Below are 18,485 nucleotides of genomic sequence, written 5' to 3' on the forward strand. Positions count from 1 at the left end.
TACGTTGCGAAATCAAACGATCGAATGATAAAATAGACAGAATAAGAAAATTAATCGAACACTAAATTTACGTGGTTTGATTGGGTGACCTACGTCCACGGGACAATACATCAATGAATTCTATTATAGATCAAGCGATACACTCCGGATTGTAAACCACACCCGAGTTACTCAAATATTCTCAATATTTCACAACTCCTATTACATTTATTAACCCATAAGTGTTTAGCCCCATAATTTCTCACGAAATAATTTTTCAATCTCACGAAGGAATTAGTAAATCTTAAACACAAGATATAATGTGCTTCAACACTTAAAACTCTCGGGGTGTAACTCACAAAGAAACCTCTTTGATATTCTTCACCAAAAACATCCACGTCTTGTATACATAGACAAGAATTGGATCCAAACCAGGAAACATTCATGAATTAGGAAACTAACAACTAGGAAAACTATTTAAAATAGGAAATCTATTTGAATTAGGAAACTTTATATTTCGGGCTCAAATTCGAGACATATTTTCAACAATCTAGATAAGACAAACCAGCAAATTCATTCCACAGAGAAATCGCATCTGCCAATCACTTTCACCTTGATCGAACAACAGAAACATATTAACTGTTAATCACTTCACTGCACAACACCTTTCGCTTCATCTTTTTCTTCAATTGATGTTGCATATTCAAACTTTTTTTAACAGACTTGATGCTTAATCTTTTGGTCGAAGGGCAACACCTTTGATGAGGAGTCCGGACTTCCAATGATTACCTGTTTCGGAGAAGGAAAAGCTTATCTCACCAACGTTCTCCGGAGTCGTCACGAATGTGCCGACAAGGATGTGTTTCCATTCTCCCTCCGGCGTCTTCTCCAAATTTTCAATGCGTCCCTGCGTGGTTTTATCCGGCAGAGTGAGGTTTAAGTTCACCGGAAGGTACCACCCTCTCCTATTTGCAATCCTCTTCACCACGAAGGCAACCTCATATGTGGTCTTCGGAGAGAGTACAATTGTCTTAAACGCGCCCGAAATTTGTAGCCAGCATACCGTCTTCAGCTCCGCCACAGTAACGTCTACTTCGCCGCCGTAACTGAGAGTCCACATTCGAAACAATTAGCCAGTTAACGATGACATGAAAGCTGTAGACAAAATTTTCCCCTTTTATTCTCAGAAAAAGTCTTGAGATAAAAATCAGTCCTGGTGGATGGAGTGCAAGTGGGATTTCAAAATTTGGATCCAATTTAGTTCATGATTATGTTCTGCAAGAAGTACTGTTTTCTGCAAGTTCTATCTACATAGATCAAGTCTATCCCATACTTTAAAGACAAAGTTGATACTGTTATTTACCTTTAACTGGAGAGTCTAGTTCATTGATCATCCATATTACATCTTCGTCTTTTTGGTCAAAAACTTCCATATCAAGCGAAAACCTTAAAACAAGTCGGTAAATTCCGAGTATATCAAGCAGCTATGAAGTGATATCGGTCATTGTTTTCTTGCGGTACTCACGCTAGACAAACACGCGTTTCATTTTTTCACGACAGATGCAGTAAAAATCAAACAAGTACCCACACATTTTCTACCATGGAAATGTTTCTGCGTTCACAATTGAAGAGTGAGTAATAGTTACCATTTCTCCTTCTCGTCATTTTTCCAACACCAATACTCCGGAGAATCGATCCAAATGATGGACAACTCTTTAGCAAGCAACAAGAAGCAATTCTTGTCGTGAACTTCGTCGACCCAGAACTTCTACAGTTGCACACCAGAACAAGTTCGCCGCTCATTTCTCATGTCTAAACTAAATAATTACAAGAGCAACGTAGTTTCTACAATCTTTCTTTTTTTTTCCTGATAAAATAAATCATTCATAGAGTTGAATTACCAGTTTTTTATCATTCATGAGCACTCCACCGTAGATCCGATCGCACAGCTCTTCGACACTGGTCGAGGAATCCGCATTCGTAGCTTTTCTAACAAAAGTCAGGGCGAGGAGAGGAGGTCTTCTCTGTCTTGTTTTCTCTACTTGGGTGTTTTCTTCATCTGGCTCCATTGAATCTGTGACTTCCTCCCTTTGTTTTCTCGCAACCGGCTAAACCTGTTTCAATTCAAGAAGATGTCTCCACACTTTGTGATAAAGAACGGGAAGAGAAAGGGTGCTCGTCGAAAGTAGACTTTTCGGTCTTTTCTTGTGGTTGTTGATTTTTCGGTCTTGACTAATATTCAGAGGGTATTTATTTTTATACTCGAGTGCCTTTGTTCCAATGAAAGAGCTTTTCGCGAATTCATTTTCTAGACTTTCATATGTATTTGGTTTGCTGAAAATAATTAATTAACCGGAAAATCTTTTGCTATATAAAAAAAAAAAAGACTCACGATTAAAATTGGGAAAACATTTTCCCATTTTCGAAATTAGGAAAACATTTTTATTTTAGTTTGCTGAAAATGAAAGGCTTCGTTTGTTTTGAGGAAAATGATTAATCACATGTATCGCTTGAAATATTAATCAATGACAAATATTTTCATTACCGACCACAATTTATGTTTAAACATTTGAGTAGATGTCGAAAATATAAAATATTTTGTGTTTATTCATTTTCTATAAGCAATATGAAAGATTATTTTTTGGAAATACTTTTCAAATCACTTACTTTCCACGAAACAAACGGAAGTGATTTTCACAAGCATAGCACCCCTAATTCAACACCCATTATTCCAAATGAATTCAAACACTCGAGAAAAAAACATGGTCAAAAGAAAGATGGCATTCATTAATATATTATAATAATATTTGAGAGTTACATCCTCAAAGTCTAGAAAATTCCAAATAACTGCATAACAAAACAAAACTCAAATGCAAATAACAAAGCACAGTAAGCTAGAAACACACTTTCATCATCCAAGAACAAATTTGCCACTATAAAATTTCGGCGGTCGATCACCGGATTCGGTGATGAGTGTCGCGACCTCGCCTTCGGCCTCCCATGGAGGGTCCGACGGGTTTAGAGGTATCGCCATAGGTCGGTGGCGTGAACTCTCCCAAGTCCTACCTCGCGTGACATTGGATTTCTTTTACCGATTAGCAAACTAAAATGCTATTAAGAGTCGCCACTAGCCTATTGAGGTCGGCTAGAAACCAATCGAGACACGGGAGGGTTATCTAGATTCCTACGTAACGTGAGCTTCTAGATTCGGGGACTTGTTTACGCTAACTAGATAATTAGCGCCCTTTTGGTACCTAACCAGTCGATATTCCCTAAGGTGACCACATATTCTGCATATCATTTTAAGCTTATCGGGTATCTAACTAGTATTAAGTGATCATGCATAATTTTTTTATTGTCATTTCGTGCAATTACCTATTTATCCTTAACCTAGCAAATAGGAAAAGCGATTAACAGACAATTTTTCAAAAGACAATGCTGTAATGAACACTTGATCGGGTAAACATGCCAAATACTAGACTGGAATGAACACATGCAAACCATATCTATGATGACAATATTTAAACAAACAATTCTGACACGCAGATCGGATACGCATGAAATCAAATCGGATTAGACGTCGGTCTTCATCCTTGCTAAATCCCAATGGTCTGTAATCTCCGTGGGCATCGTCATCGATTGCCACGTCGGGATATCCATCTCATGCATTCACTCAAAGAAGATAGTTAGCGCGATTCGGTCAATTAAAGAATAAAACGAGTATCTTGAATTAAACTCTAATTACCGTGCTAATTTATCTACTGAGATATACATTACGGAATAAATTATAGCCATTCACATGCGAAGTTGAAACTAAGTCGTGCGAATTAAACATGACAAATAATCAATAATCACACATGTAAAAAGCCTAATTAGACAATATAGGCAAATAGAGGCATTTCCTACCTATTTCCTATTTTTGGGCATTTTCTGGAGTTTTCTATTTCTAATAATAATAATAATAATAATAATAATAATAATAATAATAAACGGGTCCGGGTCGATCAGGCTCAGGCCTCCGCGGCCTGGGTACATAAACAGGCTGGGCTCAAAGAATGAGCCCAGTTTAACTACGACCCAAAAAGGAACTGAGAGAAAAACTTGAAATGGGCCTCAACAGAAACCAGCTTAGGCCTAAGATCAGCGCCGGCCCAACTCTGACGTCTATTCCCAGTCCAGTCTTTGACAAGCTCCAAATGGAAGACTCGCCAGCACAAGTGAGCTCTTGAAACCTGGTCCCACATTTTTTGGTGTTCTTCCTCCCATGCTCTTCTTCATAGCCTTTTTTTTTTTTCCAAAGACGTCTGCACCTACTCGAGCTTACACCGAGGTCCCCAACGCGCAACCAGAAGCGAGCAACCACGAAAAGACTCCGACTCGGACTGACTGGTCCTTACCAGCCCACAAACGTCGCCGGGTCTCTGCCAGCTTCGACTCCAGGTGCTCCGACTCCCCTTCTTCTATGCCCAGGCGCTATTCCAGGAGGACATCCGACCAAGCAAGCTCAAATTCTGGCGCTTCCCGATCCCTCACAAACTGCAGGCATCGTCAACACAAAGTGCACTAATCGTGGCACACAGGTCGTTGCTTGGCCGACACGAGCTTTGCTTGGCTACCACCCTCACGTCGCTTCTGTTCATGGTGGTGTCGCCACTGACCGAGCTCGCGTCGCCCCTGTTCACCTTTGCATTGCCTCCGCTTGAACCTCCGTGCACCATTCAACGATCCCGGACACCAGATCGAGTAAAGAACCACAAGACCGAACACCACAAGTGCAACCGCTAGTTCTGACCAGGCTGAACACCACCTCCGCCGACGCCCAGTCCGAGCGAGGCCGAAACGGCCTTCATCTCCGTCTACAACAGTGATAGCCAAAAACGTGCCCAAACGAGAAAACTCGAGCTGGGTCTTGGTTTTCATCAACTCTGGACATCCGCCAAGCTGCCACTGTAGGTGATTTGCTTCCGCCGGACTGGTTCATGGAGGCGTTGAAGGTTGTCGGGGCGGCACCAATGGACGACTGTGGAGGATTGACTGGTCGGCTTAGCTTGGGGATGCTCAGGACTGCTCCTTCTCTCACAGTCTCGCTTTATTCAAGCCCTCGGTCCCCTGCTTTCTGCTCTGCAACCCTTGGTTGGAAAAGAACGATCGAACGGGAGTCATTGGACAGCGACAGTGGAGACGGTCGATCGGGCGTAGGTGCGGGCGAAACGGTCTCTCCTGCTCTCTGTTCTTTGTTTCCCTCTCCGCCTCCTTTATTTTCCACCAAGGGCCCTCTTGATTTTCATTCTGCTCTCGATCACCAAGAGCCTCTGCATGCTCTTCCCCTCGCTCGCCATCCTCTGTGTCCCACCAGCTCTGCTTCTTTTTCCTCTTCTGCTCTCAACGTGTGAGAGCCCTTGTTTTGCTCTCTGCTCTCAAGATTCAAAGCCCTGAATGCCCCCTTTTTTTTTCTCTCCGACCGAACGAACCTCTGGCCTGCCCACTCCTCCTTGCTTTATACTCTTCTTGCCTCCTTCCGCAAGTATACCCCCGTGGACAAGAGCAAAACCCGCTTGATGGGGACGTGGGTCAATTGGAGACCATGTAAAGCACGCTTGAGAGTGACGTGATGGTTTGCAGGAGGAGTGGCGTGAGTGGAGAGCATGGGTGAAAAGAAAAAGAATGTGGGCTAGTGGACAAGGAGAAGAAAAATGGGCTGAGAAGGAGAGTTGCCCAATTGGGCTGCGCATGGGTGGGCTGCGCATGAGAACAAAATAAAGAGCTGTGGGCCCGAGCTTTGTCTGCGGGAAAAGTAGAGAAAACATGGGCCGAGCTTCGCCCGGGCGGGCTTGAGTCGAACTGGCCCAACCTGATTTTTTCTTTCCTTTTTTTTTAAACATTTTATGTAGTTTTTTTTTACTTTTTCTATTTTACAATAAGACAAAAATAAATTAGACGCATTCTTATTTAACGGATAATAATAATAATAATAATAATAATAATAATAATAATAATATGAGATCGCCAAAATTAGGTGTCAACAATGAGCACTAGCCAAGATTTTCCAATCCATTTGCAACGGCTTGCGATGCTTGTCTAGGTTCACCGTCCTCATCACCGTCACTTTGCAAAGATACTAACATATGTTGAAAGAATATATATCGAATAACCATTAATTTTTCAATCAAGCCCGAAAACTTTTTCAATCACTCTTTCTCGGCATACCACTAACAAATGAAAATTAATTTTTGATGGATAAAAGGTTCCATCGTCATGAAGTTTTAGTTGAGCGAACGCACGCGGGAATGAGTTACGTAAAATTCTGCTGCCTGTTGCAGAATGTAGACATCCTTTTTCCAACCTCAATTTGGTGTCTAACAATCATCTTCAGGCCTTTGAATTCAAAAAAGAGTACTAGAGTTAATCAGGTGCAATTTTGGCATTAATGAGTAAGAGACAGACCCTGACAAAAGTAGACTGACACTGTTTTAGGAAACCGCCACCGGCAGATGAACGTTGCTGATATCCAAGAGCCATTCTGGCGATTTTCAATGATGTTTTGCTGCTGGTAACACTAGAACTAATGGCTCCTTGAGTATTTCAATGGGGAACAATCATCTGTATTGGGTTGGATAAAAATGAATTAAACGAGTCATGGGCTTTGAGTGTTTTTATTGAAAAATACTAGTGGATTCCACCTTGTTATAATTATTAGTGTTGAGAGTAGAATAGGCTTGTGGATAAAAATGAACCACTATATATTTTCTTGCAAAATCTTCTTTCTCATCACTATTAGCATTGCTTGTTCCTCATCATCACTATATGTTCATCAGCAGCACATCCACCTGATTTCTACAATCAGTTTCTATTGCTGTTTGAAGTTTAACTTGTTATATTATGCAAAAGTTCTTCATTGTTCCAACACATCTTGTTCACCCTCTCTATATGGTATTGTTAACCCCGACAATTATAAATATCATATCAACATTTTGTGACTGAATTGCACCAATTAGAACTTGACTACACTTCTTGAATTTGTTATGACCCAAATTGCACTTTTGTGGCAAATTTTAAGACTTTTGATGCATTTATATCATATTTAAAAGCTAACCCCAATAAGACACATAGGAAAACAACCCTAAATAAGGAACTGTAGTGAAAACATGTACTTCTACCATAGTCAGCACCAAATCAACTAAATTAAATGAAGAAATAAATTAATAATTTAGGCTCTCTACAAGGGGTGGTTTGGTCAAGACTACGAAGTTCCTCTCACATCACACTGGGTGCTCCACGTATCTTTTTTTTTTTGCCTCATTCTTTCTTTCTTTATTTTCTTCTCGATAAAAAGAGATTTTTCCGGACTTTCGAAAATGCAAATATTTTGTGCCAAAGAAACATGAGCTGAAAGAGGTGAAATCAAAGGGCGTTGCTTGAATGTTACTCCGGGTACATGCGAATAACTGATCAAAATTCTTCTTTGTATACATGATAAAACATAGTTCAGAACTAAAGCAGAAACTCGTGACTTTTTGTCCTTTTTATTTTCTGATTGAGCATCTTTTCAAGACACTTTCGGTTGTGGCTCTTAGGGCGGGCATAATAACTGTTATATTTCTCTATTTCTCTTCTAAATCTATTTTCTAAGAAATCCATTTGATCGCAATTTCGTTTTTCTTCGAAAATAATAATCATTCACACTCTTAATTATCCCTCCACAGGGAAGGACAGCCGGAGGCAAGATCTCCGGTGATGGAGTCGACGATAAGACAAAATGCGAGAAGCTTTTCAATGCGTTTGAAAGCTGATTACAGCTCCCACGTACTTTAACAGCTTTTTCCTTGATTTTTTTTTTTCTGTTTTCTTGATCAATCGGTTGAAAACGCAATCAAGAAGCTTCTACCAATGGGCCCCGCAAATCCGGATCTTAGGATTTTGCTCCTGGTGATTTCTCATATGTTTTACTTATTTAATCAAGATTACATTGGGTGTGTGTGGCTTGCTGTAATTGGAACCAGATGCGATCATCAACCTGATTTATACATTTTCGAATAGGCCCACGATTCATGGCTTGAGCCTTGTGATACTTCTAGGCCCAAATGGTTGGGCCGGATTGGATCCAAGGTAGGTCCTAGAGTAGAGATCTTCCCGGAGCAGAAAAGGATAGACTGTCTCTCGACCCTTGTCCAATGAGACAATATTGAAGAGTCCTGTTGCGCCACGTAGGCTGTCCATCAACTCCACTCATTAGTTGCCACATGTTCATAATGAGCCCCACTTGTCAGATTTTTTTTCTTTTAATCTCCCTCCTCCTTTAGGCCCCTCTCACTTTTTTACCTTCAGCCCTCTCCCTCACTTGCATGGGTCTCGACTACATCATTCACCAAAAAGTTCACCTGAGCCCGACCTCTGCGCTTCTCCCATCGTCGCCACTGGTGGAGTCGCTAGTGTTGGCCAAGCCGACCATAATTGGCAAAACAACGACAACTGTGGATTAGTGCCAGCGTCCCTTGTGGGCCGCTCGTCTTGGCCAATTGCAACACAATCGAAAATGATAACAATGGAATGATCACGAAATCTTTTGAAAGAATCCCTCCTTCATCCATGATGAATAGGAAAGATGGATATGCAAATAGCTCTATTGCGTACAAATACGGGTGAGGTGTCTTTTAACAAGGAGGTCAATAGCATTCCTGAACAACGTCAATAACGGCCATGGACAAGCAAACACTCATCCAAGGTAAGTCCTAGACATCTTCCAGAGCATAAAAGGATAGACTGTCCCTTGACCCTCGTCCGATGTTATAAATAGTGCACATACTCATCATTTTATCAAGATCTACATTAATAGAAATCTTTACATTGTTAGATAGAAAGACACTAGAAGTGCCAAAAGTATTGTACGATATTCACTTTATTGCCAAAAATATTTTTCGGATCACTTAGGTGACACTATTTTAGAAAAAATGATCAGTTAATTGTCTATTCCGATCCGAGTCGCCGAAAATCCGATTAATTTTCCCAGTCAACATACAGAGCCCTAAATGACGTAGTTTACAACATTTGCCCCAAAATATAAATCATAAATTGGACAATCAAACATTTCTCAATTTCTCCAAATGTAAACCATAATTCTCAAAAGTCACCAATTACTTGAGGTCCTCTCATTACGCTCGAGGGCATGGAGGAGGATTCGGGGACTACAGGATGTCGGCGGGGACGGACTGGCCGAGAGAAGACGCATCCTTTAAGGTTGGTCAAGTGAGGCATTTGGTTGAACAGGTTGCTGGCGTCGTCAGGCGTGGGGCAAGGGCAAGAGTTGGGGTCGATTTGGTAGATAGCGAAGGCAAGAAGCGGATAGCTCCTATCTGGATCCATGGATTTCTCTGGGTTTGAGTTCTTTTTATGGAATTGAAGCAGAGGAGAACGAATTTATTAAGGAAATATGGTCCACTGTGAAACTAGGGGAATTGGTTTTCGAAGAAGACGATGTGAAAAGATTGATCCGATCTTGAGCCAAAAAGGATCGAGCGGGCAGGTTCATCGAAGAAGAAAGACCCTAATATCATCGGTCGTCACTCCTACAATTTCCATCAGCCACCATCTCCAATTGCCGTCAGCCACCGTCAAATCTCCCTCGCCTTTGACAAAAAAAAAAAAAAAAAAAATTCTCCTTCGCCGGCCATCTCGTTCTCATTGTAGCTAAAACAGAGCACAATAGAGTATACACGCGAATCACGCCACCGTTTGATTGACTTCGTCCGTTACTTCCAAGTCTCATTGGTCGTGCCTCTCTTCTCCCCTGTTTTTCTAATCAAGTGTTTGAAATTGCTGACGCTCGCGAGATGAGAAATTGATGCAATCAAGTCATTCCGTTAACTCCTTCTAACTTAGTTGATGACAAATGCTTACGTGGCTTTTTCTTTTGACATTTTCTCTTTATTACATGGCGATGCCGTGGCCAAAACTAGTCGTTTTGGTTCAAATTTGAATTTTTATACAAAATTTTTTAAATTAAATTTAAAACAAGCTAAATTTAAAATAATAAAAAAACACAGAAATAGGGAACCAAGTGGCTGAGGGCTTTGTAGCCCTCCCCGTTGCCGCTTAATTTCCACATTAATGGGATCACCGCCAACTGTTCTAAAAATTTAAACTGTTAGATGAATGCGTAGTTTTATATTTAATTACTCTAACACTCCCCTCGCAATTAATAAAGATGGTGGCGGTATAACTCGGGATTGACCTACAATTAATAAAGATCAAACATGAAATTGTGAGATCATATGGGATAGAACACATTAAAAGGACCAAATAGACAGATTCAATTTATTTCGTGGAAAATGGATGATTTGAAAAAATTTTGCTAAAAAAAGACCGCTTGTATCTTTTAAAATAATTAGTCAATATAAAAAAATATTTTCATTGCCGCCAATATAATTTATGCCAAATTATTTTCATGTACGATGAACATATAGTTCGTTCTTTTATTTTTATAAGAGATATAAGTGATCACTTTTAGAAAAATATTTTTCAAATTATTCATTTTTCGCAATACGAACGGAGCTATAGCAATTGAATATTTCATATTACAAAAATCATTGTAGTGTGATTACAAAAAACAATGTCAATTTCTCTTAGCAGGAAAGTCCAGAACTTTGGAAAGAAAAATCTTGATGCTAAAATTTCGATGTTCGAAAGTTCTTAAACAACTGTTTCTAACACTACAAACTCTCTCTAGACAAGTTTGAAATTCCGCATCATCGCACGAATTTATCAAGTTTGTAAGCTGAGCTTTGGACATGCTTCCGAGGTCCCACCAACGCGAGATCTCGCGATCGCCGCCGTCATCGCGAGGGGGCAGAGGTGAAGTCGTCGCTGAGGGTGCGCCTGACCGGTGCATGCGAGGCAACGAGGGTGCACGATAGCAGGAGATGGAGTTGGGCGAGGTCTACCAAATGTTAAATGTGTGTTCATTCAAACTATTTTGATTTGTCTTCGTACGACAAGTGTAAAGAAAGCGCAACCTAGGTGTGCACAACCGACTGGCAACGCCGTAGTTCCTATAGGAAGAATTTCCGACACGTGCTCATCACCGACGAAGATAGTGATTGGCCGTCGATTATAATGCCCGATAGATCCGTTATTGGGGAACGAGCGCGTGCTTAACATGCCGGTGCTCTGTTGATCCGCTTTGTTTTTTGGATTTGGATTTGTCGTATTCTTGACTTAGCTCTGTTTCAGTTCGCTCTATTATGAAGTCTCGTACTTCGATGCATCATTTTGAGCAATGAATAAACTTACTTTTCAGTTTTATCAAATGAGCCCCTAGTTACTAGGGGTGAGAGGCCTCGGTTCCGTACAAGTTCTACCGAGAACCTATAACCTAAAACCTATTTGTCGGAACACGTCTCTTATTTTTTGAAATCTGGAACTTACCATGCATACGTTAAAACCCGAAACCTACTATGTCACAAGATCTAGGGTCGGTTCGGAGTTTACCCAAGTTTTTACCTCGTATCTTTAATGGAACGATTGGAATGAATCATCACATTTAATGAACACCACTTGTTGCTACACCACGACTTATATTTAGATAAACGAATCATATAAAACATTAACAAATTAAAGATCTCGGTCTAAATATTGTAGAAAATGAAAAAGGAAGCTCAAATTAGTGATTCTAGATTGCACACCCATCATCAGATATCATGGAATACCGCAAGGATCCCGCGAAAACATATATCAATAAAAATACAAAAACTTGCTCCGGGTTTCGGGTGGAGCCCCGTTAGAACCGGTTTCCCAAGTTTTGGAATCTGAAATCTACCCTACACATCCTGGAACCCGAATCGTACCGCTTTTACCCCGAAATCATGCTCATCCTACTAGTGTCCTAATTTCAATAAGTTGAATTGAAAAAAAAAAGAATTTTGAATGCCCTGATAGTGAAATGTACATCTATATTTTTCATATGGAATATTACAGTTGAAGAGTAATGCATGTGCACGGGCTTGAGGTCTAATTAATTTATTGCGAAGGTCATTAGATAATTGAAGCCAAACTGAACTTGTAAAAGGAAAAAGAAAGCATCCTGCATCTTGCCAGCTCTCACATCTTTTTTAAAGACCTGTAGTTTACTTGATAAACTAAATTAGGCCATTGACCGTCGAAGCGTAGACTTCGAGCAAGAAGTTTTCTTCTATACGCATCTTGGCCTACGCAGAAAGTAAATGTTGTAAGTTGACTTTAGTTAGCTAACTACCCTTGTACTTGGTAGCCATCGCGTTGTATAAATTGCAACCCTTTGGTTATTACAGAATCATCGATTTCAGTGTCAAAAGCTCTACCCAATTCTCTAGTCGTGGTTGCCATCTTCCTCCTCTTCTCTTCTCTCCTCTGTGTCTCTCACGAATACATACATAGAAGTACAAACCTTCACTCCGTTACATAACAGAGGAGGCTGAATCGAGTGCTGTTCTGCCTGCATCCGATATCGATGGCTACTTCTGAGGTGGTCATTTCACTCGAGATCCGCAATTCGCTAGACATGCTCTCCGAGGGAAAAGTTCTCTCTCGTGGATTGCGCTATCGAATGAGAACAGCAATTAATGATCTCCAGAAAATCTTGAGCACCTCCAAGTTACTGGAATCCAGCACCGACGACGACCAGCGAGGCAACGACCACGGATCTTGCCTCCAGGATCGAGCTCGAGGTGCTGTGGACATCGCCCATCAGATCCTCCTGGAAGCATCGCAACACTTGATGTCTTCCAAGGGCCGCCTCGCAAACATTCATGCATTAGTCCGCTTCATGTCGCTCAGGATACATGTGCGCGCCACCGAAAAGAAGGCTCTAGATTTCCTCAGAGGCGTCGAGGAATTGTCCAATCATCTTCCCCGGGGGCAAGGTCTGCCTCCTAATGATCTGCTTAGTCTTGATGAAAATGCTTCATCTAAGAATGCAGATCAAGGGAATGTAGGTCGGACTTGGAAGATCGAGTCGGATATTGTGGGCCGTAAAGATGAAGCTTGCAAGCTCCTAGCTCAGTTGATAGTGGAAGATGGCGATCAGGATGCGTTGCCACTTCGCATCGTTTGGGTGGTGGGGAAAGAAGCCAGCGGCAAGACGGCCCTTGTGAGGAGCGTGTACAACAGACTCGAGATAGATCATAGCTTCCAATTTTGCGTCTGGGTTGGTGTTCATGAAAAATTCACCTTGAAAGATCTCTTGGTGACGATACTGAAGCAAACACCTCAGAAAGAACTGAAGGATCTAGAGCACATAGAGGAAGAAAACCTGAAAGAGATCCTTCATAAGGCCTTAATGGAATTGAAGTATCTCATTGTGTTCGACAATTTGCATAAGGTCGAGCACATGGACGAGCTCATGATCTTTCTCCCAGACTCGAGGAGTGGAAGCAGAGTCATCATCACTGCTCGGGATCCTGAAATTCCATCATTTATGGATCCTTGGGCTTCTCCTGTCGAGTTGCATGAATTAGATGCAGACCAGAGCGAGTGCCTGTTGGGGGAATGCGGCTCCTTTGCTGCAGATACACGTCTTAAAGCGAGCATCCTGAGCAAGTGCAATGGCTCTCCTCCGGGGATTTTGCTGCTCGGAGGACTTGTGGTGGCAAGCGGCGATGCTTCTCCTGTCATGGTGGATCGGCACGCTGAAAATCCCACATTCAGTGACATCATGTCCTTGAGCTACAACAAATTGCCTTCCATCCTCAAGCCTTGTTTACTTTATTTGTGCCTCTTTCCAAAAGACTCGGAGATCTCAACGAGGAGGCTCTTCCGGCTGTGGCTTGCCGAAGGATTGGTCAAAGAGGACGGGTTCAATGCCGAGCAGTGCTTTCAAGAATTGGCTGGTCGAAACTGGGTAAATGTGGTGAGATATAAGAAGCTCGTCAGAACGGCCAAATCGTGCCGTGTGCCTAGTTTCATACACGATTTCTTGTGCAAGAGGGCAAAGCAACTCAGACCCCAGATCCATTCGAACACCAAGTCCACTAATCATAGTGAGCAACCAAAGGTTGATAATGGCTGCTCATCGTGGATTGTCCAAAATCAAGAGGATCACCAAGGATTTCAACTCCAATACCTCCGTTCCTATGTATCCTTCAACACGCAGAAGCAAGGGACGCGCTCGAGGGACGTGGAAGAGTTGCTCCAGCCATTGATTGCAAGGGGGGACTGTGGTCTGCTCAGGGTGCTCGACCTGGAGGGGGTTTACAAGCCGTTGCTCCCGAACAAACTTGGCAATGTACTGCCAGACCTGAGGTACTTGGGATTGCGATGGACAGTCCTTGATTCGATCCCGGAAACCATCGGGAACATGTCCTGCCTCGAGACTTTAGATCTAAAGTACACTAATGTTAGGAGTTTGCCGAGTTCGATTTGGAAGGTGAAGTCCCTCCAGCACCTGTACATGAATGAGGTATGCTTTGATAAGTCTACCAATCTTCGTAAACAATCTGCGAAGTACCCGAGCAATCTCCAAACATTATGGGGGTTATATATCGGAGTCGCTAAGAGTCCCATGCTCAATGTGCTTAGAAAATTGACCAGGCTCAAGAAATTGGGGCTGACGTGTGATTCTCCGGTGATCAAGGAAGCGACCGAGTGCATCTCAAATCTCACAGAGCTGCAATCCCTCAAGCTGAGATCCAGGGATCTCTTCGGTCAGCCCTCGGAACTCAGCTTGGGCAACATGAGGGGACTCGACTCGCTTTCGGAGCTGTACTTGCTGGGGAGCTTGCCCGTGGGAGACGGCTTGACACTCCTTCCTCAGAACCTGAAAATCCTTACCTTGTCCATGTCAGGACTAGACGATCATTCCATAGAAGTCCTGGGAGGGTTCCAGAGCTTGGAAATCCTCAACCTACTTGCACGCTCTTACGCTGGTGAAAACCTGAACTGTGGCTCAGGTTCATTCCCAAGGCTCCGCGTCCTCAAATTGTGGATGTTGGAGAAAGTGAAAGAAGCTCATGTAGACAAAACCGCTCTTTCTCGCTTGGAAGAGCTGGAGATCAAGAACTGCGGACTCCTAGCGTCTGTTGATTCATTGGATCATATTCAATTCCTGAAAAAAATTAGTTTGATTGAAGTGAAGGAAGAACTGGCTACGAACATCAAAGGACGACTGACCGGAAAGCTATTCATCAACGGGAAGCAATTGGTGACCTCTTCTTCTTCTTCTTCCCGCCAAGTATTCATCAAAGAGACGCAATTGGTGACCTCTTCTTCTTCTGCGCAGGTAAAATTTCATCGCTTTTACGCCTTCTCTATCCACGCATTTCCTCATTGACATGCTCGGCTTTTGTTGCGTATTCCATGTTTGCTTCAATCTTTAAACGAGAGTAAATTTGTTTTATTTTTTCCTTATCCAAATATGCAGGCAAGGCAAGATAATTGACGAGGAATGGAGGTGGATTGCGATTGATCCTCTTTAATTTCCAGCCATTGTCGTATTGATTTTCTTGATATTTATCAATGTGTCATCGTATGTTACAATTGAAAATTGATGCTTGAAGTGTTCCAAATTCTATTGTAGACCAACATTCTATGTAAGATTTCACTTACATAAGCCTATTTTAGGTGCAAGTTATTCATGAATTTGAATTCACAGCTGATTCTTTCTTTCAAAAGTATCCTAACAATGCACATGGCCTATCCTCAAGGCAGCCATTGCCAATCAAACTGTACAATATCCATGTAAAATTAATTCATTTGGATGATATAAGGTGGCCATCCTTTAGTGAAGTAATAACCTTTCTTATCTTTAAGGTAAGAATAGTCGGAAATTTTTTGCAAATACTAAAAGGTGTTTCGGAAAAAAATGTGACCCGTCGGTTAAGGAGAGGACACGAGCACTTGGGATTAGGTGCATGACTCAACTTTGAATCCCAGACTATCAACTGCCAACAACTCCATGTGTCTTGCAGCTTTCGCTCGCGTCCTGTTTTCTCTGAAATGTTTAGCGGGGAATTTCCTGGATTCGATATTTGTCTACCTTTGCGCCTTTATCATCATTAACAAAAAAGATAAGACCGTCTATCCAGCTAGTTGGTTGAGTTCGAGTTCAAGCCTTGAATCCAGTAACTTTAAATAGTTTTAGGACATGGTCAATCCATACGCAACATCGCTGTTCGTAGGCAGCCTTGCTCAAACACGCAGCATTCATTGATGATGTTTTCAGCCAGCTCCATGTACAGTTAATACCTAGATACTCCGTCAACGGCTCGGGTCAGATTTCGACGATATCCGGCCCAAAATATGATGGCAATTTGTTTGTCACAACCCGGCTCGAGACCCAAACAAGCATGTATCCAAACCGAGAAAAAGAGTGGGTAGAGTTTACCACTCCTGTTTTGCCTTTTTGTTTAGTTTTTGAGAAAGTAAGACAATTACTTGGTATCCTATCTAAGTTCAAAGTAAGGCTAGTACAAATAGGACTAGTAAAAATATTTATCCCAGAGTTCTAATCGAGAAGACATATATCCCAGCTCAAATGCTAAGCTAACATTTACTCTTCAAAACATGTCTCGAATTTGAGTGCAGAAGAAACCTTTCCTAATTCAAGTTGGTTTTCTAGTTGGAGTAGACTTCCTAAGCAGATGTTTCCTATTTTGGATCTTGTTCTTTTCTACATATAAGAAGTGTCTTCATTGTGAAATTATCCAAGAAGCGACTTTTTGTGAATAACACCCCGACAGCTTTAAGTGTTAAAGCTAATAAATCCTTTGGTAAGATTTGTGAATTTTTTTCGATATTAAGAGGTTTTTCGTGAGAAATTGAGGGGCTAAACACTTCGTGATTTATTGCGTATAATTGGGGCTGAGAAATATTAAGAAGGCGAGATATTAGAGCTTGGATGGGTGATGCGCACGGCAAGTTTATACATAATAGCGTATGTTGATGCCACGTGTTGAGTCATTAAAATATGACGAAAGAATTGAAATGTTCACTGACTTAGGTGCCAACAACATGCTATGCCGCTAAAAATTTGACGTAATCAGACATAAATGGGCACCAAAGGTGAAGAACGATTATCTTTTGAACATCCAGCGGGAAAATAGCCATCGCAATTGTATAATCCCATACTGGTCGTGGGATTAGCAACGGATAAGGAACATGGGCATCATCATTAAGTGCAAATAGGGAGATTCAAGTTGCTGCAAGTCATCATAGGGCTATCGATGGTTATATGATCACTTGTATACGGCCAAAACAACTGCCCAAGAACGCGGTCGAGCAGTTCATGAAGAGTAGCGGACGTGGAAATCATCAATGATGAGTATTTGAAAGTCGCAATTGTCAAGAGGCAGTGACCAATCAGCCATCATAAATACCATCAAGCATCCACAAGAATGCCCCCCCTACCCCACCAGATAAATCAAACAAATTATCTTTATCTTAACTTTACTGCATCGCACTTTATTTTCCTTAGCTATATCTTTGAGATTCTCGTTGTCTAATTAGACTTCAGCATTGAACGTCATCACAGACCCTTTGTTGTTGAGGCAAGCTCCGTCGAAGTTTTTCTATGTTGGTTCGTTTGTAAAAATTGTACTTTTTAGAGTCAAACTCCGGTTTGGTTTATGATTGTATAATTTTATTGAAGTTTCACTTGTTGATTTCCTAATTTTCTAGATCACTTCTGTCTGAAATCATCACATGATACTTTTCCTATATTTAAGAAAAAATCGAAGAACTACTTTTGGTGAAAGGTATTTTGGTGCGGGAGAAATTCTGGTGTAACAGTTGCATACCTCAAGATTAATCCTTATTTGCCCGCCTCGGCTTTGGGTCGTAAGAGGTGCCGAGTACTCATGGATCAAAATCGGAACACTAATGGAGAGAAGGTACTTAAATAAAAGGAAAGGCAACCATTGTCAACTGAGATTCAGGAACGAGCACACGTGCTTGCTTATTCTCACCCCTAACTAGGAGCTACAATGAGAAATGTATTTGAAATTCAAACAAGTACATTGTAATCACGTTCATTAAATTGTCTTGCCAACTTTGACGTCGTTTGTTAATGACCAAGACTTCAATCTAAGAATTTTTTTTTTAAATCTCAATCTACAATGTAGTTAGTGGGAAAGCATTACCAAAATGTTTATGTTCGTGGAGTTTAGTCTATGCATTGAAGAGCGCCCACTTGATTCCACGTTGACTTGGATAAGTCCATGAAAAATACTGAAACAAAGGATTGTTAAATAATACAGAGCCACATCTAAAGGCATAACACATGGCCTTAAAGTTGACGTTGTTCTATAACTACGTTAACTTCATCATAATCATGTTATAAACAGTCATTGTCAGAAAACCCAGTCATTGAAAATGATTGACTTCATCAGTCTTTTTTATGCAGTCCTTTTTGATGGAGAAATTTCAAATGCCTGTTCTCACTTCCATTTAGGAGATACAATGAGAACAGGCATTTGAAATTTCAAAAAGTACTTCCTAATCTCCTCCATTAAATTGTCTTGTCAACTTTGATGTTGTTTATT

The 18,485-nt window shown here is 41.3% G+C and overlaps 2 protein-coding genes across 3 annotated transcripts; one reads left to right on the plus strand and one right to left on the minus strand.

The window, feature by feature from the left end:
- Nucleotides 1-455: 455 nt before the first annotated feature.
- LOC115729947 (uncharacterized protein PHLOEM PROTEIN 2-LIKE A4-like) lies at nt 456-2,196 on the minus strand. Of its 2 annotated transcripts, none has more exons than XM_048273239.1 (3): nt 1,881-2,196; nt 1,626-1,690; nt 456-1,085 (listed from the first exon to the last, which is right to left on the minus strand). In XM_048273239.1, the coding sequence occupies exons 1-3, from the start codon at nt 2,046-2,048 to the stop codon at nt 710-712; spliced, it is 609 nt and encodes a 202-aa protein (XP_048129196.1). In that variant the 5' UTR covers nt 2,049-2,196; the 3' UTR covers nt 456-709. The 2 variants fall into 2 exon arrangements, with proteins under 2 accessions (XP_048129196.1, XP_030516441.1); XM_030660581.2 differs by having other exon boundaries at nt 1,626-1,747.
- A 6,972-nt stretch (nt 2,197-9,168) lies between these two features.
- LOC115729944 (putative disease resistance RPP13-like protein 2) lies at nt 9,169-15,385 on the plus strand. The gene is made up of 3 exons (XM_048276778.1): nt 9,169-9,351; nt 12,419-15,226; nt 15,368-15,385. The coding sequence occupies exons 1-3, from the start codon at nt 9,169-9,171 to the stop codon at nt 15,383-15,385; spliced, it is 3,009 nt and encodes a 1,002-aa protein (XP_048132735.1).
- The last annotated feature ends 3,100 nt before the right edge of the window (nt 15,386-18,485 follow it).

The sequence above is a fragment of the Rhodamnia argentea genome, chromosome 1 (genome assembly GCF_020921035.1).
Source record: "Rhodamnia argentea isolate NSW1041297 chromosome 1, ASM2092103v1, whole genome shotgun sequence".
Classification (NCBI taxonomy): domain Eukaryota; kingdom Viridiplantae; phylum Streptophyta; class Magnoliopsida; order Myrtales; family Myrtaceae; genus Rhodamnia; species Rhodamnia argentea.